The sequence below is a fragment of the Diospyros lotus genome, chromosome 15 (genome assembly GCF_014633365.1).
Source record: "Diospyros lotus cultivar Yz01 chromosome 15, ASM1463336v1, whole genome shotgun sequence".
NCBI classification, from domain to species: Eukaryota; Viridiplantae; Streptophyta; class Magnoliopsida; order Ericales; family Ebenaceae; genus Diospyros; species Diospyros lotus.
The window spans coordinates 22948019-22972325 of record NC_068352.1 but is presented as its reverse complement, the minus strand read 5'-3'; the positions used below and the strand labels follow the sequence as shown (position 1 = coordinate 22972325).

The 24307-nt window shown below is 38.3% G+C and overlaps 2 protein-coding genes across 7 annotated transcripts in view; both read right to left on the bottom strand.

Moving 5' to 3' along the window:
- Positions 1 to 23595, bottom strand: part of LOC127792513 (uncharacterized) — an 88663-nt gene extending 65068 nt beyond the window's left edge. Inside the window, exon 1 of the mRNA XM_052323024.1 lies at positions 23577 to 23595. The gene's annotated coding sequence lies outside the window, so the exon portion shown is untranslated. The remainder of the gene's footprint in view (positions 1 to 23576) is intronic.
- LOC127792515 (dihydroorotase, mitochondrial) lies at positions 2770 to 23724 on the bottom strand. Of its 6 annotated transcripts, none has more exons than XM_052323031.1 (10): positions 23577 to 23724; positions 22746 to 22979; positions 21433 to 21513; positions 20259 to 20404; positions 19908 to 20089; positions 18963 to 19099; positions 11132 to 11297; positions 10882 to 10998; positions 3797 to 3957; positions 2770 to 3102 (listed from the first exon to the last, which is right to left on the bottom strand). In XM_052323031.1, the coding sequence occupies exons 3-10, from the start codon at positions 21460 to 21462 to the stop codon at positions 2908 to 2910; spliced, it is 1134 nt and encodes a 377-aa protein (XP_052178991.1). In that variant the 5' UTR covers positions 21463 to 21513; positions 22746 to 22979; positions 23577 to 23724; the 3' UTR covers positions 2770 to 2907. The 6 variants fall into 6 exon arrangements, with proteins under 6 accessions (XP_052178991.1, XP_052178987.1, XP_052178990.1 ...); XM_052323027.1 differs by having other exon boundaries at positions 22750 to 22979; XM_052323030.1 differs by having other exon boundaries at positions 22754 to 22979.
- Positions 23725 to 24307: the final 583 nt, after the last annotated feature.

Here is a 24307-nt window from a genome sequence, read left to right as displayed (position 1 = left end):
CTATTAATTGCATATAAATTTATACATTAAACATCGATTTAAATCAAAATATATGTTATAACTAACAAGCCCTTCCTAAAAAATGTCAAGCCAAACAGGGCCGAGAAAGAAAAGGGGAGAGAGGACGGTGACCCAAGGAAAAGGCCGTTAAGTGACGGTTGATTGCCGCAATGAAGAGGTGGAGGCTAGGGTTTTTAATTTATGGAAAATTCTATTTGCAACCACATATTTTACTCTCCGTAATCTATTTTTAATATTCCTAAAATATTCTCAAATGAAATCTCATATTTGCCCTAATTTAAATCGTTGAAAATCAACCACCCACCATTACTCCTCAAGCGCGTGCATCCACTTTCTCACCCACCATCGCCACAATCACTTTTTTAAATAGCAGCAACTATAGTAAATCAATATAAAATAGTAGAAAATTATTAATATTTTTAAAAATTAAAACAATTTCTTAATATTATCAAATAGCATGCATTTATATAATTTATATTTAAAAATAATATAATTTATAACATTATAAACATCGATCACTAGTTAAATCACATAATTTATATATATTACGAATAAATTAAATCACATAATTTACATAGATGAGTGATGAATTAAAAAAATAAAATTAATTAAAAAATAAAAAATACTCTCCCCAGAAGCCCCGAACCCCGGGGTTTGGGGCCTGGGGGATACCCTGAAACTTGAGATTCGGGCGATTTGGATTTCCCCGAACTTTGAGATTCGGGGCATCCCCTATCTTCCGAATCTCAAAATTTGAGAGATTGAAGGAATTCTGAATCTATAAATTCGAAGAAAATCAATTCTCCCGAACCTTGAGATTCGGGAGAATTGATTTCTCCTGAACCTCAAGTTTCAGGAGATATATATTTTATATATTATAATATATAGTTATAATTATAATTATATATATTGTTATACATAATTATATTACATAAATTATTATTACATATATATTTTATATACATAAATTATTATAATTATAACTATTATAAAATATAAAATATGTATAATATATATAACTATTATAAAATAGTAGAAAATCAGTTCTCCCGAACCTTGAGGTTCGGGAGAATTGATTTCTCCTGAAGCTCAAGGTTCAGGAGATATATATATATTTTATATATTATAATATATAGTTATAATTATAATTATATATATAGTTATAATTATATATATATAATTATACATAATTATATTACATAAACTATTATAAAATATAAAATATGTATAATACATATAACTATTATAAAATATAAAATATGTATAATACATATAAAATACAATTATTATAAAATATAAAATATGTATAATACATATTATAACTATAACTATTATAAAATATAAAATTGCAAATTGCCCCCCGAATAGCGTGGTTCAGGGGAGCCCCAGCCCCCCAAAACTCGTTGTTCGGGGGGCGGGGCTTCCCCCGAACAACGTGGTTCGGGGGAGCCCAGCCCCCCAAAACTCGTTGTTCGGGGGGCGGGGCTTCCCCCGAACAACGCGGTTCGGGGGAGCCCAGCCCCTCGAAACTCGTTGTTCGGGGGGCAGGGTTTTCCCCGAACAATTGGGTTCGGGGGGTGCCAGTTCCCCCGAACGTCCAAGTTCGGGTACTAACCAAGCGTTGGCCGGGAACTCCGACGAGTCCCAACACTATTACATCTACCATGAAATCAATTAAACTATAAGGTAAAGATTTTACCTGGTTATGCGATTTGGGGGACGTTGTCACAGAAGAAAAAAAATGAGGAGAAGAAGAATAGGGTTGATGCGCGTGAGTGTAGTTTTTGAGGGTTGAGTGTGTGGAAGGTATATTTGATATGTAAATGGTTGTAAAAAGTAATAAGTGTGGTTATAAATAGTAAAATTTAATATTTTAGTTAGAATGGTTACGGAAAGTAAATTCTATGGTTGTAAATAGAATTTCCCTTAATTTATTTCAGCTTTGGCAAGCTTTCAGATTCCATTTTCAAACTTTTCACTGCTTCAAATGGCTGGCTCATAGATCCTGAAGATACTCAGTTAAAAGGTCTAAGACTGGTGAGAGCAAACAGTGTTCACCAGAAATGTGAAATTAAATTGACATAAATAGAATAATATCCATGATAGGAAGAGTTGAATAATATCACTATTATTATTATTACAGGCCTGTTATGTTGCCCACTGGCGGGCAACATAGTAGGTGCCCGCCAGTGAGGGGGGCGCGGGCCCTATGCATGTGGGGCCCAGAGGCTGGGCCCCACATGCATGGAGCCGTGGCAACATAACAAGCCTCGTTATTATTATCAAAAAATGGATAATGGAATCATGTTGTCAAAAATAAAATCAAATAAATAACACCATCATATATATTACTCTTAACTTTGAAAGGAAAAAGATTAATTGATTGCATCTATCCATTAGAAATTACATTTATTTAGACTCCCTATTGAAATATGTTGTCATGGCAGTGCTGCAACAATTAACAACTCTCCTGATTCAACGTGAATCGGAGGAGTGTGCTAGAACAGAAAAAAAGAATGGAGAAGGAAATGTAGAAAAGAAGGGAAGGAGAGAAGTAAGAAAGAGAGTAATAGTCTTTGATTGAATTTCTTGAATGCCTTTTACAGAAGAAGCAAGCTTATATAGCTTGATCGTGGGTCACATTTTATCTAACTAACTAATTTGCCCTATTTTCATATTTGAACACCTGAAATTCTGTCGAAACAAACTAACCAGTTGAAAAAGAAATGCAAGCAAGAGAATAAAATATTAAGGTAATACAAAAAGAAATGAAAGCAAGAGAATAAAATATTAAGAAAATACAAATAGGTAATATCTGAATCTAATACAAAACTTAGTTGCAAAAATCAGATGTCTCCCTTGTCTCGAGAGACATGCATGTTTTGGTTAAACAGGGGAAGGCATCCAGTCAAGTGTTTCCCCAGCAAACATTGGAATAATCTCACCAGATGCATAGGAGAATGATTCCGGCACCTTCCATCGCCTCTTGATCAATTTGATTTTCGATGTGTTTCTTGGTAGTCCATAGAAGTCCGGTCCATTGAAGCTTGTGAATGCCTCTAGCTTGTCAAGTGCACCAGCCTAACATTAAAAAAAAAAAAAAAAACAAAAAGATTGTAAAGATCGAAAGATCGACAATACAGCAGGCCGGCTAGAACTCCACGGTTATCAGTGCTCGGTGACAGTAGTACTGCGGTGGGTGATCTGCTAAAATCCTCGTGTTCCATGAAATTTCATTATTATTGCAGGTTATTCATAAGAACTTCCAACATTTTTACTTCTACTTCTATTTTTTTTTTAATTTTCATTTATTTTTTTATGTTATATTCAAAGTTGTAGCGAAAGAGTAGAAGAAAACAAAAAAAAAGTTAGTAGGGAACTCTAGGTCATGACGTGATTAATAGCCTTATGTAAGTAGCCAACCACATCTAGCGAGATGTGGACTCAAGGTGGTGGTGGTGTGGTGGTTATTTTTATATTATATTTCTATTTGCAAACGGCTTGGGTTTTAATTAGACCTTATGGAGCATATTTATTTATTGCAAATTATATTAACACATTATTCTGTAAATTTCTTGAGTTGTTATCTGCCCATGTAAACACATTAATGGGGTCACACGAATTGCCAGTCATTCTATCAGTATGCCTTTATTTTCTGTAAATCCCTTATAATTCATATCTTACATAAAAGTCTCCCACCAAGCTTTTCAGGGTCTCCCTCTACTTTTTTTGATCAGGTAATTATTAAAACATGACAAGAACTAGGGGAAATTACCTCTTCAAAGACCTTGGCATAGAGTGATAAGGCGACAGGAGCATTGTATACACCAGCACATCCACAAGAACATTCTTTACGTTGTCTCTCATGAGGAGCACTATCTGTTCCAAGGAAGAATCTTTTACTCCCACTTGTCACGGCTGACACAATAGCTTGTCCTAAATGAGAAGCAAAACCATAGGCTTAGAAATGGGCAAAAAGATAGCACATAAAAAAATAAAGCATATCACAAGTAAAAAAAGTCACAATTTTAAAATGAAAGTGAAAAAATGTAACAAGAAACCTACAAGGATGCCACCCATGCACAAGAAATAAAGTAGGGTGGGAGGAGGGGCAAACAAAATAGAGGCCATGTTAAGATATGCAAAATTTCTAACTTCAGTTAGGTAAGGGTTCATACAATCTAATACAACACTACTTAGACAAAAAGTTAGTATAAAGCATATACATCAGCAGCGCACTCATACATGCCCACCAATTGCTTTTTCCCTAAACCATCCACATCAAATGAAAGGGGCTAGAAGCCAAGCCTTTCTACTTCTCTTCCCTACCATGCCTGCACTCCCACCATCTGTGAGTACCTTCATAATTGGACCCCAAGACATCCAAAACTGAGGCCCAAACTCCCGACAACTGCAAAATAAAGAAAAAGAGAATGTCTCTCCCAACTCCAAACCTGGAAACAATTAGTCAAATTATTGATGGAAGGAATTTTCACACACAAGCAACCAAACAAACACAAACATCCACAGCAGTAAGACCAACCAAAATTGATAACGCCTCTATCTTAGTACTGCTACATGAAAGATTTCCTCCCAAAGTTACCATCACAAGAAGGTTCCCATCATATACATCTTGAACCTCCCCAACTCCACAGGCAGGGCTCACTCCATGAAGCAGCAGCACATACTCGTTAACCTTTGAATCTTGCAAAATTTTCTAATTAGAAAAGATACTAGCCCATTCACCCCTACAATTATATCATGCTAATGATGTATACAGATTCAAGTTCAAGGAAAAAATAGCAGCAAACTCTTCTTTCAAGCTCATCACACCATTCCCTATCAGCACATTTGGCGTCCAGATTAAGTAGTGATGGGATGAAGTTAAGTAGGGGATAAATAGTGATGGACTAAATAATGCTATCACATGTTTGGCATCCCACGTTTAAGGAGGTATAAACTTAAATTAATCCCATCTCATGTTTGGTATAGTAAATCATGAATCAGGTATATAGCTGAACATTAATTATAGAATGACTATTTTGTCCCAAATCTTAATGGAGAGAGAGAGAGAGAGAGAGAGAGGGGAGGGCCAATTTTGTCCCTCCAGTTCAGAATTTTAATCCCACAGAAGAAGGATAAAATAAAATCTGGGGTAGACTTGTGGCATTAATTTATCCCACCACTGTGGGATAAAAAAAGGCTGGGCTTATTTCATCCCCTCTCTTTTGAGATTCCATATATTGCTATACCCTGTTAGATGGTTCAGCCACCCTCTTACCCACAATACCAAATGTGTCGTATGTTGCCAAATTGAACAATAACAAAACAATGGACAGACAGAATGTAGAACACAAAATTGACTAAACAATTATCATATTTGTGGACTTTATATGATTTCCTGGTCAAACATGAGCACATTTGTTAGACCTTAATGAATTTGACAGTGAATTCCAGAGAATTTAAAGAATTCTCTAGAGTTAGGGAGATAGAATCACGAGAAAGAGAGGGAAGAGAGATCGGAGAGAGAGAATTGAGAAAGAATTCAGAATGAGTTTGATTCAAAATTCAACATGCCTCAATACAGTTTGAGCGATCCGATATAGAGAGGATTCCGCATGTCTATTCCCGTCAAGGAGAGTTTTATTCACATTAGTGTCCCTTCTAGAATTAACTACATAATTACCTACCCGTGTGCATTTGACACTCGACACTTGCATGACTTATTCCCCTGCTTATGACTTATACCATGACAAATTCCCTCGAGCTTGAGACATTTCTTGTCCTTAAGAAATGGTGAGTAGACAAGCTGCATGCGGGAATTGCCTTAGCAAGTCAGGTACCTATTCCCAAGTGTTGCTATCATGGGAAAGATTAGACCATTTAACCAGCACTTGAATAATTAGGACCCCGTGCTTGTAGAGTACCCTCATGTCCAGGATTGAGTTTGGTTGTGCTGTAATGTCTGCCTCCCTTGACAGTTGCGATAAATTAGAAGCCACCTGTTGATCTTCCACTGACTTCTTAAGTAAGGATACATGAAAAACCAGGTGGATCTTGGTCTCCTCTGGCAATTTCAGCCTATAGGCCACATTGCCTTAGGACTTAACTTGGTTATCTGTCCCTAGGCAATCTTCTTGAGGTGTGTTGGCCGAAGTTTCAAATAGACATTTTCCCCTACATCGAATTCCCTCTCACTTCTCTTTTTATCCGCGTACTTCTTCATGCAGTTTTGGGCCACGGCCAATTCTTCCTTGAGTTTTTGCAATGCATTCTGCCTCTTTTCCTAATAAGCCTCCACTATGGCCACCGCAGTGCCCTCCCCAACAGCTGGAAAGGAATGGGGGTTGATAGCCAAACAACACTTCAAAGGGTGACCATTTAATCGAGGCACGATGACTAGAGTTGTACCACCATTGTGCAAGAGAAATCCATCTGTGCCATCCCTTAGGGTGGAGGAAACATAGGCACCTTGGATACCTTTCCACACAATGATTCACCCGCTCAGTTTGGCCATCCGTTTGAGAATGGTAGGCTGTAGACATCTTCAATTTCACCCCTAAGGCCTTCATAAGCTCCTGCCAGAATAGGCTAGTGAAAATCTTATCTCGATTGGAAATTATTGAGTGGGGAGCCCCATGCAGCTTTATAACTTGGTCTAGGAAAGTCCTGGCCACTTCCCAAGCAGAATATGGGTGAGTTAACCCAATAAAGTGAGCGAACTTCGTGAATCTGTCCACTATGACCATAATATAGTTTTTTCCTTCCGATTTAGGCAAACCCTCTATAAAGTCCATGTTGATGCTTTCCCGTGCTTGAGCAGGGATAGGTAGGGGCTATAATAAACCTGGGGGGGGGGGGGGGGGGGCGCTACTGTTTCATGTTTACAACGACTGCAAGTATCACAGACCATCACAAATTCAGTCACATACCTTTTCAGCTGGGGCCAATAGAAGATTTGTTTCACTTTGTGATAAGTGTTCTGGATACCTGAGTGGCCCCCCACGGGTGACTCATGTAGGGAACTCAATATCTTCTTCTTTAAGATCTCATTTTCCCCGATCATCAATCTCCCCTAATGTCTCATTATCCCATGACTCAGTGTATATCCAAGCTTGCTGTTGGGGCTTCGGATTAACTGTTCCTTAAGCTCTTGCATCTTTTGATCTCCTTCATAACTCTCCTCCACTTCTTTGTACCAATCCGGGGTCACCATTGTGCGGGCGGCAGTGTGCCCTTCTTCAAAGCATCTAGAAAGGGCATCAATGGCCACATTCTCCCTTCCCTTCTTATATTATATAGTGTAGTCCAAATCCATAAATTTGGCCATCCCTTTCCGCTGAAGATGTGTCTACAGTTTCTGTTGGAGAAGAAACTTAAGACTTTCATGATCAATGCGTATAATGAACAGACCTCCTTCTAAATAGTATCTCCATCTTTCCACAACCATCACTATTGCTCAGTTTCTATGAGAGAAGAAACTTAAGACTTTCATTGTCAATGCGTATAATGAACAAACCTCCTTCTAAATAGTATCTCCATCTTTCCACAACCATCACTATTGCTAACAACTACTCATATATGCTTAGTCCTTCATGTTTGGAAGATAATGACTAACTGAGATAAGCCAGAGGTCTTCCTTCTTGCATTAACACTTGCCCCTATCACCGTTCCACAAGCATCCGTCTCAAGGATGAAAGGCTTACTGAAATCCAATAATCCCAGCACTGGTGCCTTAGACATGGCATCCTTCAACTACCCAAATGCCCTCTCTGCCTCCGGTCCCCACTTAAACCCATCTTTCTTCAGAAGTTCTGTTAATGGCCAACTTATGAGGCCATAATTTCTGATAAAACGCTTGTAATAGCCTGTGAGTCCGAAGAAACCCCTCAAAACCTTCAAGTTGGTAGGCTTGGCCAATTCACCATGGTTGCTACCTTCCTGGGATCAGTACTCACCCCAGCCCCTAAAATAACATGGCCCAAGTACTCCATCTGCTTCTGGCCAAAGGCGCATTTAGACCGCTTAATATACAATTGGTTGAACTTGAGGATATCGAATGTAGCCCTCAAGTGTTGCAAATGCTGGGTGTAAGTTTGGCTGTAAATTAAGATGTCATCAAAGAAAACTAAGATGAATTTATGTAGGAAAGGCTCAAAGACTTGATTCAAAAGTGATTGGAAGGTAGCGGGAGCATTGGTGAGCCCAAATGGCATCACCAAGAACTCGTAGTGGCCATGATGGGTTCGAAAAACAGTCTTATGGATATAATCATGTTTCATGCGAATCTGATGGTACCTTAAACGTAAATACAGTTTGGAAAAAATTGAAGCATTCTTTAGTTCATCAAGTAAATCTTTGATGATAGGAATTAGAAACTTATCTTTGATGGTTAAGGCATTTTAAGTTGATGATAATCAACACAGAAACGCCATGCACCATCCTTTTTTTTGACAAGTAGGACAGGGAATGCATATGGGCTTTGGCTTGGTCGGATTAAGGATTGCTGCAACATTTCCTTCACCATTTTTTCGATTTCGATTTTCTGGTGAGGGGGGTATCAGTATGATTGAATGTTAACAAATCAGAGTTAGGCTTTAGGTTGATTGAGTGGTCGAAGGATCTTTGGGGTGGCAGGGAGTTAGGTTCTACAAACAATTCCTCATACTTAGCCAAAAGTATATTAAGACAGTCTAGTTGATGTACCTCTATTTGATTTTGATCTCGGCTGAGTGTTGTTAAGTAAGATTCCCCTTGCAACTCATTCCCTTCCTCTGCCTCCTCAATAGCCTGGATTGAGAACAATTGGGTCACTTGAGCCCACTTGCTTCCTCTCCAAATTGCCGAGAGATGCATCCACCTTTCTGTCCATCATTGTGATCGCTTCATGGTTGTTGTTGGATCTGATTTTCAGTAGTTCCACTCGAGCTTGCAGATCGGTCACCGTCGCATGGAATTGCTGCACCTGTGACTTGAAATTCTTCATTCGAGCTCCCTCCGTCATCTACTTCTTCAGCCCAGAACAAACTCTAATACCAAATTTGTCAAACCTTAACGAATTTGACAATGAATTCCAAAGAATTCAGAGAATTCTCTAGAGTTAGGGAGATAGAATCACAAGAAACAGAGGGAAGAGAGATCGGAGAGAGAGAGAATTGAGAAAGAATTCAGCATGAGTTTGATTCAAAATTCAACATGCCTCAATACAGTCAATACAGTTTGAGCGATCCTTTATATAGAGAGGATTCTGCATGTCTACTCCCACCAAGGAGAGTTTTATTTACATTAGTGTCCCTTTTAGAATTAACTACATAACTACCTACCCGTGTGCATGTGACACTCAACACTTACATGACTTATTCCCTTGCTTGTGACTTATACCATGACAACATTATAGGCAACATAATCATTTATGCATGCAACTAATTCCCAGTTTATTGGCGCAGGATTAATAATTTAATGTGCTACTTTCTTCTACTTACATTTCATATATGAAAAATTCCTGCTATGTTCCCACAAATATGCCTTACAGAAAATAAGACCATAGCTAGAGAATGACTGGAGAAGTAAAATTCATGTACCCAATCTCACATAGTGGAATTAATGCTTAATATGTTTTTATGTTCCTCAAAATTGAAAACAATGCCAAGTTCCTCTAATTCTTACTAGAGGGGAGGAGAAATTACAATTATGAGAAGCTACAGGGGAGGAGAAATTCCCAATCCTGAACTGAAATAATGGATCATTTGGGTTTACCACAAACTTTAGTATAGAGTAACTGAGGTTAAGCTACTTACGAAATACTTGAAAACATTCAAAAGTATTAAAACTCATCCATACAATAAATTAACAAAGGTGCATGCTAGCAGCAAATGTTAAACTCTTTCAGTATTCAAAATTTATACAACCATCCAAAAAAATTGTTGTTATTAAAAAATGACCAACAGGAAAATTGATACTAATATGCATCTTAGAAGTCATTACTTTCCCCATAAACACTAAATATTACATGGATTATCTTCTGGCTGTATTGTTTAAAGCTAATAGTAATGGTAACATATCATTATCACAGTCATGCGTTGTGAAATGAACAACATGTGGGTTGCAAGCATATCTGCAGAGGAGACTTCTCCAGTGAAATTATACTAAAACGGGCAGAAGCAGGGTACTGAGTGACAAAGAGAAAACGGACATCAAGTGACTCAAATCTTTAGCCATCCCAACTACCATGGACATCCAATTCATAATCTCCACATTTCCGATTCAAAAGTCACTCGGGACAAGGGAACAAGCAACCAAAAGAAATAATGAAAATTGGCAAAGGCAACATCAAATGGACGAAGATATTTATGCGTTAAGATATGTCCAGGAGTTGTGTCCATTCGATCGCCAAAAATTCTTCATTTCGTTTAAAGTATCATATATTCAGACAAGCACTCTAATTGAAGATGCAGGTGGGACTTAGATGGGACAAAGCAAAGAATCAGAGTCTGAATAAAGAGTTCTAGAACCTTAAAGTCCATCTGCACAACAGCAGATAACCTGAGACCAGTACCTAAAACTTTATGAAATTTCTAGTTAGGACAATTTTATCTTCTGTGTGTGTGTGTGTGTGTGTGTGTGTGTATAAAATATCAGTTCATCCAGATACCCGTATCTGTAGCAAGATTGTACAATTAACACCCCAGTCGCACAGACAGGGATGCATACCTTTTCTGTGGATGCTGAGCATAGCCGACAGCATCATATAAAGTATTAGGTTCTCACTGTAAATGAAATAAGGGTAATTGATGGTAAAAACCCATATTAGGAGGATTAGTCTCTCTTTCTGCTATATGTAAAAGGATGAACGAAACATACTGTGGGTCTCCCTTTTGAGAACTGGAAGACAGTAATTGTGTGGCTGCAGTCCTCCTTGAAAAAGAGAATTCCTATTGAGAACAAGATGTTGCGGTGTGACTGTTGCTGCAACAAATCCTAAAAAGAACATGATTGATGTGAGATATCCATCTATATCTCAAACGAGAAGAAATGCATCACATTCTTTTCACCAAGTAATAGAGGAAAGGGTACAAGAACAATGTGATTTGAGAAGGTACACAACATATACCTGCCTTGCAAGACTCAACAAATCTAGCAGCATCAGCTGTAGTAATATGTTCCATCACAATCTTCAGCTGTGGAAGCTTTTGAATTAAAGGTATTAAAACAGTGTCAATGAACACCTTTTCACGATCAAAGATGTCAACACCAGGATCAGTAACCTCCCCATGGACCTGTAGATCCACAAGGAAAAAGAACTTCAATCATACATACCTTTGTGACGCTTCCAATCAGATGTTTAATAAATAAGCACTCAGCATATCATTTATCGATATGATTTTAAGAAAGCTGAGAATAATAAGATAACTTCAGCATTCTGGAGTGCTACCACCTAATCAATTTAGTGATTGCATGAAGGATTCCTACAGAACTCCCTATCAGCTAATCCCAAACCCAGATGGAAGAGGATTGTGTCAAGTAGTCAAAAGTCAGCACAAAAATCACTGGATCTTCTTATCATGGATTCTGGACAAAATATCATTTTGTTGATATGGCATTATAATGCCTTCACAGAAGATATGGCATAAATAGAAATGGTAGGCGAGCTAGAATCTATGTAGCCAATCCACAGAGGGCCTAATATGTTGTTCTTGTCATACATATCATGGACTTCTGCCAAAATCATAATGCATTTCTGTACTGGTGGGATTTATTTCAAAGTTCAGCACTAATACATCCCCTCCTTCAGGTTCTAATAACTACAAAAACCACCATTGCAGTAACTAATTTGCTGACATCACATCTTACCCCAGATAACCATCTCCGCACATTATTTAACAGTAAGTACATACTAAACTTTAATGCATATATGAATAATAAACTGTCAGATCACTGGATATGACAGAGTATATGGGGGTGAATTTTCCATAAATCAACAGAAAATTGATGGGAGGCGGATTGAGAGAGAGAGAGAGAGGTAAGAGAAAGAGAAGATACGAGAGAGAAATTCAAAGGGAAAGATTCCAGTTAATCCATTCATGAATCCCATCCTCAGGCTGTGGTTCTGTATATAGCCTCACAGCCACCCACATGCACCCATGTGCAGTACAAACAGAAATGTAACTGCCTCTAGCTACTGGACAATTATCTATAACAGAAAAGAAAAGACAAAATTACAATAGCTACCCTTGGCATGTAACAAATACCCCCCCCCGGGGAAACATTTCTCATCCTCAAGAAATCATAACAGTTGTGCCACTCAAGGAAACTGCTTGAGGAGGTCTAGAAGATACTCCCATATTGTATGATCGGGATGTAAGTGAGTCCATTGCACCAAAACTTGAGTCAAGGTCAGGGAGTCTCGGTAGATCACCCTCTTTTCCAACACTGCTAAGGGTTCCATATTAACTACTACATCTCCTGACGGTAAGGGAATATCCACATTGGTGCTATCCATAGGACCAATGGATTTCTTTAGCAGAGAGACATGAAAAACGGGGTGGATTGACACTTCATCCAGCAATTGTATTCTATAGGCCACCTCTCCCACCCTTGCTACTATGAGAAAAGGACCATAGTACTTGGGATTTAGCTTTGTGGTAGGATTGTTAGAGAAGAGATGCTGCTGGAACCTTTTGACCTTTTAAGTACATCATATCCCCCAACTCAAGTGACCTCTCACTCCTCTTGCCTGCCATCTGTTTCATTCTATTTTGTGCTGTAGTTAATTCCCTTTTAATCACCTGCAAAGCCTCTTGCCTCTGCTGTTAAGTACTGTTCTACTGCCATCTCCACACTCGAGTACTGCATAACAATGGGTAGTATAGGGGGCTTATAGCCGAACAAAGCTTTGAATGGGGTCCTTCAGTGAACTGTGGAAACTGGTGTTGTACCACCATTGGGTTAGGGGTAGCCATTTGTTCCAACTCTTAGGTTTAGCAAAACAAACACACAGTCAGTAAGATTGCAAACACTGATTTACTCTTTCCATCCATCCATTTCCGAGTGATAAGCTGTAGACATATGCAATTTCACCCCCAAACTCCTAAATAATTATTGCCAAAAGTTACTAGTGAAGATCTTATCTCTATTTGAAACAATGAACAGAGGCAGTCCGTGTAATTTAACAACCAAATCTAACAGCCCTCTAGCTACTTCCGAGGCTGTGAATGGGTGTGCCAAGCTCAAGAAGTGACCAAACTTGGTTAACCTGTCCACTACCACAAGAATCACATCCTTCCCCTCTGACTTAGGCAATCCTTCCATAAGTCCATGGAGATTTGCTCCCATGCTTGCTCCGGTATGTTTGGTGGCCGCAGCAGACCCAGATAGGAAATCTGCTCATACTTGCAGCGCTGGCAAATAGGGCACCTCAAGACATAAGTGGTCGCATCTCGCTTAAGCCCTGGCCAATAAAACAGTTGTCTCACCAGTTATATGCAACATTCAAGCCCGAATGTCCCCCTATAGGTGAATTGTGTAGGGATTGAAGGATCCTCTCCCTGAGCGGGCTGTCATCCCCTATCACCAATCTCCCTTTATATCTTAGTAACCCCGTTGTTAAAGCATAATCGGACTGATCTGAAGGGTGAACCACTAATTGTGAGATGATATCTTTTACCCAAGTGGACTGCTCATAACTTGCTGAAATTTCCTTAACCTAATCAGGAATCACTGCTGATACTGCTTGGCAAACTACTCCTTCCCTCCAAGACAGTGCATCAGCTACGGTATTTTCCTTACCCCTACTATATTGTATTGTATAGTCTGGCCCCTGCAGCTTAGTCACCCCCTTCTTCTGCAGTTGTGTATCTAGCCTCTATTGTAACAGGAACTTGAGGCTTTCATGATCGATTCTGATTATAAATTGATTGCCCTCCAAATAATATCTCTATTTTTCTACTGCTATTAGGACTGCCAACAATTCTTTGTCGTACATGCTCAGGCCCAAGTGTTTTGGACCTAAGGCTTGACTTAAGAAAGCCAAAGGCTTGCCCTCTTGCACCAAAACAACACCTACACCTGATTCGCAAGCATCTGTCTCCAAGATGAAGGGCTGTGAAAAGTCAGGCAAAGCCAATATTGGAGCATGTGTCATAGCCTTTTTCAAGGTCTGAAATGCTTCCTCCGCATTACTATTCCAACAAAAGTTATTCTTCTTAAGTAAATCAGTCAGTGACCTACTAATAATTTCATAGTTTCAAATGAATCTTCTGTAATACCCAGTCAGGCTAAGAAACCCCTTAATTTTGTGACAGATTGCGGTTTTGGCCACTCCAACATGGCTGTAATCTTTTTAGGGTCTGTACTTACCCCTTCTCTAGTGATTATATGGCCTAGATATTCCACTTTTTCCTAAGCAAAGGTACATTTGGACCCTTCCACAAACAGTTGATTGGATCTAAGAATTTTTAAAGCTGCCCTCAAGTGGATTAAATGCTAGTCCAAGGATGAGCTGTATATGAGGATATCATCGAAAAAGAATTTCTTTAGGTAAGGACTAAAGATGTGGCTCATCAAGGCTTGGAATGTAGCAGGGGCATTAGTTAGGCCAAGGGGCATAATTAGAAATTCATGTAGCCCTTGATGAGTCTTGAAGGCTATTTTGTGAACGTCTTTAGGACTCATTCGGATCTGATGGTATCCGGATCTTAAGTCAAGTTTTGAAAAAATGGTGGCTCCGGCTAGTTCATCAAGTAGATCTTCGATGATTAGGATAGGAAATTTATTTTTTATAGTGATGGAATTCAGCTGACGGTAGTCAACACAAAATCGCCACGTTCCATCCTTCTTTTTAACTAATAGGATAGGGGAGGCAAATGGGCTTTGGCTTGGCTGAATGATGGATTTAGACAACATTTCTTTCACCAACTTTTTTATCTCAACTTTCTTTTTGGGTGGGTATCTATAGGATCGAATGTTAACCAGATCCACATTAGGTTTCAAGTATATGGCGTGATTAAGGAAACGAGTTGGGGGAAGGGTTGAGGGCTCCGCAAATAAATCCTCAAATTCATTCAACAGTGAGTGTAAGGGATCACAAGAGTGTACCTCAGTGAGTGAATGCAGAGTGAAAGTCAATGTAGGCCATGGGGTGCCCTCCAAGCCTATTACTGCCTCCCTGCTTTCCTCACCTTTGCCCTCCTCAACCTCAACTGCATAAATGGAGGGCAATTGAGCTACTGAGGATTCCCCTTGTTGGATTAATTTTTGCATCTTCCGACCTGTCAATATTTTGCATTCTCCAACTCCCAGCTTCTTGTTAATGCTAGCCTTTTCCCTTCTATTTTAAAAGTAACCTCTAACTTATTAAAGTCAAAGGTTAAAGGGCTTACCGTTCTCATCCAATCAACCCCAAGGACAATATTGCAGCCTCCCAACTTCAGAATTCGCAAATCTATTATGAACTCCTCACCCTGCACAAAGCCGGCCGAACGAAGTTGAGGGCCTTAGGCGGAAAAATTTGTCGAGGCCTTCTCAAGGATAATAAATTTTCAACTACAAAGTTAAAATTCAAATCAATTAAAATATATTAAATTTTTAACTAAAATATAATATCTCAGAGATAAAAAAAAAAAAAAATCAAACAACTTACTATAATAAACAAAGAAAAACAAAACTAATTTGTTACTTCGATGTGGGCTCGGCTCACCAGCAGGAGGTTGCTTCGCTGCTAGGGGCGGCGGCTCCCATTCCACCTATGAGTCCAACTTCCTTGACAACGTTGCAACGATTACGTCACTTTCCGGCCAGTGATGCCCAGCAGGAACTGCTCATCCACCGCCGTTAGATACTTCCCTTCAGGCGGACGATGCTAAAGTGAAGCTTGAAGGAAGGTTGAAGAAAACTGCAAGCAGTGACTGTGCTGTGTCACTGTGTGGACTTGTGGAGATTGAAGTGATTGTGCACATCAGAGAGGGGGGGGGGGGGGGGGGAAGAGGGAAAAATTGGGAACGGAAATTGGGATGATGAGAATTGGGATTTGGGAATGGGCTAGCAACGATTAAAAATTAAAAAATGGAGAAGGGAAAATAAACAAATTTATTATTAAAAAAATAATATATGTATATTATAAATTTTAAAAATGAGGGGCCTTCTAATTGTTGGGGCCTTATGCGGCCACATAAATCGCGCCAACCCTGACCCTGTATCGTCCACTTAAACCCTTGACACCTCAGCATACTCATCATCTTGCTGCCATTAGTGTAACTGACAAAGGGAGTGTTTCTTGTGTTGGGCATTGTAAGTCCTCAGCTATAGCTTCATCTAGGAAGTTGTGTGTACTTTTGCTACCAATGAGAATCATTAGCTTCTTCCCCACCAATCCCTTCACCTTAATTATCTTTCCCAATGAACTTCCTAGTAATGCATGCAAAGAAATCTCACCATCCTCCCCTCCAGTAGCCTCCATCTCCCCTACAGCTTCTACTTCCCCTTCTTCTTCTTCTTCTTCTTCTAACGCTTCCATCTAAAGCAATTGTCTCCTGCATTGGTGACCTAGGCCATACTTCTCCCCACAACGGAAACATAATCCGAGTTGCCTTTACTGCTCCATGGACAAGGACTTCACCGGAGCTGTGTTTGGGGTAGTCTTGGGCATCATATTTCCTTTTTGTGGACCTGAATTAGCAGCCTTGAACACTCTTCCACTACCTACCAGCAGGTTGCTTGTGTTTAGGCCCTTTGACACCATCCCATGCTTCTTGAAAATCGCCTCTAGGGCCAATTCCTGCAATTTGGCCTTCTTTACAGCCTGATTAATGGTGGTGGGCTGCATCATCTTGACTATTAGTCTTAGCTCCTGGTTTAACCCACTAATGAAGCTGGATCCAAAATAGGATTCATCCAAGGTGGGATGAGCAACACCTATCAACGACTTAAGCTCCTCAAATCTAAATACTCATCCATTGTCCCCTCCTGCTTCATTTTGTTAAATTCTTCAATAACATCCGCCATCTTTCTTACCCTGAAACCCATACGAAGGCCCTCCACAAACTCCGGCCAGCTTATTACTGTCCTCCTCCTACTCCATCCTTGAAACCATATATCCCTCGTGTCATTGAGATAGGCAGTTGCTATGTTCACCTTCTGCTCTTCCGCCACTCAATATTGGTAAAAAAAAACGTCTGCACCTTTGTACCCACCATCTCGGTGTCATGACCCTAGGGTTTGGCTAGGGTTGAGAAAGGAATTTTGGAGGAAATTGAAGAAGAATAACAGAAAGGAAGGGAGAAACAGAAGAGAGGGGAAATTCGGAAGGATGGAGGGAGAATTAGAAGAATTAAGAGAGGAAAATAGCATTTAAATTCATTCATAAGTTCCATTCCCTAGTTCTACAGCCTATTTATAGGCTGTTACATCTCTTCAGTTAGTAACTAACTATAGGTACAACACTCTAACAGCTTGAGGTACAACTAAAACAAATACATATAATGGAAAAAAATTACTCCTACCCCCTTGAGGTCGTGACACTCGGTTTGTCCCCTTCGAATACCGGGATGTCGAGTCTCGGCATTGGAATCAGGTTAGGATTGATACAAGCGCTTCTCATCACTGGTTTCGGTACCAATTCTGGCTGCTCCTCTGTTTCCACCTGTCCGGGGTGCATTGGCTGGCTCGGTCCCTGGCAAGGATCGAAGCTGGATTGGTCCTCGATGAAAAATCTGGCGACAGGCTCACATTAGGAAGTCTGGAGAACAGGGTCAAGACCGTGCTGAGATGCTGTCCAAGCCCAAAAAATTCCTCCTAGAGATGGGAGAAATCTTCTCTCAAGTTCCTCTCCATCGCCATCATTTCTGCTCGGCCCCTACTCACTTCCTCTTGAGTTTGGCAGAGACTGAGTTCCATCGTCTCTAGTCTCTCCTCTATTTATTCCTGGTTCTATCGAATGCCCAGCTCCATCGCATCCAACCGCGACTCCAATTGTTTCATCCTTGTTCCTTCTACCATCACTGGGTACAAAAGCTACCCTCTTACCGGATCAACCAATAGAGGCAATCAGTCATCTTCACTCAGGCTGTCGCCAACCCACCGATCCTAATCGGTGTACAATTCCGACCTTGATAGTTCAGGATTCCGATCACTCGGAACCTGTTGCTCGCCGGGGTATCCGAACTAAATGGCTGGGAATCGCCAGGCTCTGATAGCAACATCAGATCACTGGATCTGACAGTATATGGGGGCAAATTTTCCAGAAATCAATGGAAAATTGATGGGAGGATTGAGAGAGAGAGAGATTCCAGTTAATCCATTCATGAATCCCATCCTCAGGCTGTGGCTCTTTATATAGCCTCACAGCCACAACATGCACCCATATGCAATAGAAACAGAAATGTAACCGCCTCTAGCTACTAGACAATTATCTATAACAGAAAATAATAACAGAAGAAAAGACAAAATTACAATAGTTACCCTTGGCTTGTGACATAAACTAAAGAAAAATATACAGTGGATAAATGGATGGTTTTTATTTGGGTTCAGCAAGTTAAAATCAAGACAATAATAATCTTTTAACTTGCAGGTAGGGTAAAGAAGTCACCTGGTACTTAACCATTTACCCATCAAAAGACAAATTCTGACAGTAGGTATCTGTAATTTTCAGAACTTAATGTTGCAATCTGTTAGGGCTTATACCTCATGGACTTGGATTAAATTTTACCGTAATTCTCAACAAGCTAGTCCCTGTTATCAAATCAGAACTATTACTAATTTACTAGACTTACATTTAACTTCTCTTCTTTACAGCAAGCTCAAGAAGTTTTTTGCAAACATAATTAGTGCATAAATGGGGGAAAAAAAAATCAAGGAATGAGAAAAGGAAAAGAAAATTCATAATTTAGTGCTCGTCTACAATTTCTATAGGGAAAAAAACCTGTTTAACAGCTGATGAACATTATTACCAGAAGAGGCATATTCTGTTTAACCATTTCCTCAAGAACAGGAAGGCAGTTGCCAAATAAATCAGTTACACCATCTTGAGAATTTGTTGTGGCACCAGCAGGGTACAACTTTACCGCTTGTACAAACCCACTCTCTCCTGTTAGAGAATCAACACTTCAACTTGAAGAGAAATATAACAAACTGGTGATAGAATTAAGAAAATCACATTACTTGACAAATTCACCAAGTAGTTTTAAATTATGGCTATGAGTAACCCACTAGTCTCGAACTAAATGAACTTGTTGACCTTTTATAGAATACAATTTCAAAATTGAGATAGCCGGTTATCTTGAAGTGTTGATAACTTATCTACTTTGTAGCAGAAATTTTCTTCCCAACAAATGAAGCTCCAAATCTTGAAGTATAGGCTGCCTACCAGAAGTACCTCTCAGCTAAAACCAATTAAAAGAAAATTGTCTAACCACTATAAGATTTGGCAGCACTAGGAATATCACATACAATCATCAAAGATTCAAATTACTTCATGCAAACATTACCCATCTATTTATATTATAAATATCATATCTGAATTAACAGAACTCTTACCAATTGCTAATTATTAAATAATTTTTTCTTTAAATCTATTGATTACAAAAATTAGTGGAAACTATGCTTATAATCTAAAAGGTGACCTGTGATGGAGTTAAATCTACATAAACAGATATTTCCTTTTATAAACACAATGTCCTAAAACGTTAGTTTCCTAATAACAGAGTAAATTCAATCTAAAGCTTCCACAATCACACAATCAACAAGAAAAATCATACAAAGTCTACCTGATAGTTGCCTATGTGTTTCAATAAGTACGTACAAAATTAAATCCTATGCTCCAGTGAAAGGGCAATAACCATCAGATTTTAAGCAACTAAAAATCTTCCAGAATAGAAGGCACAGGTAGGACTCACTGGCGAGTTTGATCTCCTCAGGATTTGTTGTATCTGTCATGTAAAGTGTCATAAGAGGAGTGAAATCACTATTGGCAGGCAACGCTTTTAATATGGATTCTCGATACGCCACAGCAGCAGCTGTTGTCTTAACAGGAGGTTTCAAATTTGGCATAACTATGCCTCTTCGGAAATGAAATGCACTGCATAAAATAATAGTAGATGTGGGAGATATTACTATCCTTCACAACCAAACCAAATTCATCCAGAAAAAAAGTAAATCTAAATTGAGTCAATGTCAGAATCATGAATGTTCCCAACTAAATGGAAGTATCAATATAAAACTAAAATATTTTGCTTCCACAAAATGACCTGTGAGGGATAACAGCTTCAAGAAGGTCACCATCACGGAGATGAAGATGCCAATCATCTGGTTGGGTTATAAAGAGCTCCATCTTGGCTCCTCTGGCCATTAATTGTTTACGCGCTTGAACATTTGCAAAATGCAAAGTTGATGTCTATATCACAAGAAACATTACAACAGGTATTACATTTAAGAAAGCTGATGTTGAAGCAGAGCACAAGAAAATGAAATGCAAAACAACCTCATCATTTTTTCTTTTCTTCTTATTTTTTATTAACAAACTCATCTCAAGGATCATATATAGGCTCTTATCATATAATGCAACGTATGGCATTGATTTTTTTAATTTTAGAACTATATCATGGCCTATAAATCAATCATTATTTCACTTATCAAACACTTTGGAAATAGTAAGACAACTTTTCTGTATGTTTCACTTTTATTTTTAAATCTTGAAATGAAATAAACAGAGATTAATCTCCTGCCAAACATTTTCCTGCCTCAACAGGCAGAGTCTAAAAGACTCCAGCATCCTTATCGTGTATCATTTGCTTCTGCAAAGGAGAAACTGAAACAGATGCAGCAAATGAGTTTCATGACCAGGTCCTCTAAGAATGTTGGAGTTGGACAGTTGCCAATAACATAAAGATTCAAATGAACAGCATATACAACAAAAGAATTTGTTAACCTTTCTATTACAAACATATTGAGTTACACAACAGTTGAAAATATTAATGAAAAGGATAGATGTATAAACAAAGGGGAAAAATGGCCAATAGCATTTTAATGACATGTTTAGAATATATAAGCAGTTCCAATCCATGGTTTTTGTGATATGGTCAATCTATAAAAACATTCTGTCAATGTATTCATTATCTTCCTATATAATCCAACATTGATCAATTTGTTTTCGGACTAATCAATTCTACCGAAGTTCTTCATAAGTGTAATTATGCTATAACAATAATGCTGTCAAGTTTAGTTTATGCCAAAGCCTGCTCATAGTAATCCACAAGAATAGGATGTTGTATACTATAGCCTACAGCTATTTATTATGCATATAAAATAGATGAATCTAACAAAATGGTCACCATTTTCATATTTCCAAGCAATTCATACAAGTAAATAAAATAACAAATGAACAGTTTCCATTTGTAGTTTATTAATAAGAAAAGTACGTACCTTGAGAGGCAATACCAAAGTCTTTATCATTCTGCAAGCTGCAAGACAATCTAAGGCCTTTGCTGACTATGAATGACTTCTCTGTTTAAAAGTAAACATATTATAAGAAAAAGGAAAAAGTTTCTTAAGAGAAATGTATAGAAAAAAACTCCAAATTTGTATGTCTCAAAAACACCATTCAATATTTATCCCTCCCTATAAAGTATGACCAAAAGACCTAGCATGTGTAATCACAGATGAGATATTTCTTCTTCAAATTTTGAAATACAAAGATCAGTTAGTAGAAAAACCATGTCATTGAGGAGAGCAAAATCTTAGGCTCAATCAACCCAACCCAAGACCTAATGTTGGTCAACACAAGAAACCACAGAAACTCACCAAACCGAAGGCCCCTTATCCTTCGTTTTTAGTTGAATCTTAATGAGGATTCAAATTTTGGTTGTGAACCTTTGTTCAGTATCAAAATCAACAAATGAACCACAACTCGATTGCCTTTGATTGTGAAATTGAAACCCAATAACCTCTTTCAAACCAAACTGAAATCTGAGTTCCAGATTAGAAAATACAAAGCCTTGACAGTGAATCAATTGGAACTTCCAACACCTAAATTCAAAGCCGATCCAATTTAAGATTTGTAGTTGCAATACAAGAGGACCCATGCCGCATCCCCATCTCTGTTTTCAATAATTTTGTTTAATTTCCTGTCCCCATGTTTGTCGGTTAATGGATATGATAATACCCATAACTAGTAAATTTAATACAAAAAAAAAAAAGATAAAAAATATATTAACAATCTTAAAATTAACATTATCAATAATCAGAAATTAAAAAAACAAGGCAACGTTTAAAATAGAATCAAACTAGCATTTTACACAACTGAAAAGAAGAATACAGAAGGCATACGCAACTGGAAGGAAGAACAAGTAAGCAGCAGAACAAGCATCACAATGACAAACCACCAGGATCAAAACAAAGAAAACAAAGCACCAGCAGCACTAAAAAGAACAAAAAAAAAGACAAGCATTATTGAAGAACGAAGCAAAGAAAACAGTAAACACTGCATATTTGAAGAACAAGGACAAAGAAAAAACAAGCTGCTACAGCAGAATTAAAAGAAAAACAAAATAAGCAGCAGGACTAAAATAGAAAAAACAACTGAAATGAAGAACAGAAGCAGCAGCATAAAGCATTAACAAGACAAAAAAGGCACGTCAAATTTGTATTTGGGATTTTTCCCCCTTTGAGCAGCTGGTTTGAAAGAAAGAACAAAACATACACGACTAATCTCAGCAAAAAGGTTTGAGAATTCAGACCTACCAACCTAAGGAGGGAGGTTTTTGATGGATGATTTGAACTTTGCTGGTTGCACAGAGGATTGCCGGCATCTGGAATCAACAAGGGTCATCAAATATGGGGATGGCAATGGGGAGGGTATGGTTAGGGGACCCCTCCCCCCTGTCCCCGTAATAGCATCCCCATTCTCATCCCTGTCCCAGTACCTGTACTCTCACCCCCTCAGCATATTTTGTTTAAACCCCATCCCGAACCTGTAGGTAAGAGGTACCCAATGGATACCCGTATACTCAATAAATTTTATTCTAATAAATTTAAAGTTTAACTAATTTCATTCCTAAAATTAATATTATTAAGAATAAAAAATATAGAGTAATAAATAACAACAAACACAGAAGGCAACTGAAATTTTCATCCCCCACTTACAAGTTCTTTTAATTAGCTCAATGAACCAAAACATAAACAAGAAAAAAGAAAACAAAATCTCAATAAATTATACTTTCGTTTTATTTTTATTTTTATTTTTATTTTGTCGAGTATTCGGAGCCATTCTTAGTTTCAGTTTGAGACTACGCAATGAGCAGATTATGACTTCATTCATGGTTCATTTCAAAACAATAATAGATTAAATGCAACCCCTCAGACCAACCTAACCAATGTTAAACTGACTCCAAACGTCAGCAGACAGCGACCAGTAGTGTAAATCCATGTAAATAACATCAGTAAACAAGGTAAATGCAAGAAACTCAAAATTTGAATACCAATGTAAATAATACCTTAACGCAGTGACGTAAAGAGGAGAGAATATGAAGAAGGAATACCGAAAGAGGAGAATAGAGAGACAAACTCACGATGCTTCGAACGCAACAGCAACACGACACCGCTTCAGCGAACGAGCGAGATTGGTTGCAGTCGCCGACGAATAGATAGGCTGCCGACGAAGACGAACAGAGTTAAAGAGATTCGAGAGCGAGAGAGCAGAGACCGACGATCTGGTTGTGGTTGTTAAAGAGATAGGATACTGTCTGATTTGCTTTTTTGTACAAGAAAGAATAACTTAGAGATCTGATTAAAAGGAAATGTATTATTTGAATTTTAATGAAAAGAAAGAGACTATCGTAATTTTTGGGGGAATGAAATAAATTGTTTTTAACCTTACAATTTTTAGGCTTCGTTACAATGTGAGCTAAGGTACAGGGTAAGTTTAATTATACAAAATATTTAGTTAAATGATTATAGAAAAATAAAAAAATTATAATATAAACAAAATTTTTATGTTAACTTGATCGGTGAAATAACCTCTTATTCATAGAAATTAAAATTAACTGGTGAATGGATATAATTATTTATTTTAAATTTTTAAATAAAGACATCAAAAATGAGTTTAACATATTCTTGGGCTTGGGAGAAGCCTCCTAGAGTCTCTCGGGACACTCGAGAGGGGCCTAGATGGGTCTCTTGGCAATACTTGAGAGATTCCAAAAGACAATTTTGTCGGAAAAATCTCAGGGACTTCGATTTTTTACTTACTTCTTCTTGGGTCAATTTATAGTGTTTTTACATTTTGCATTTTGTAAGGTTC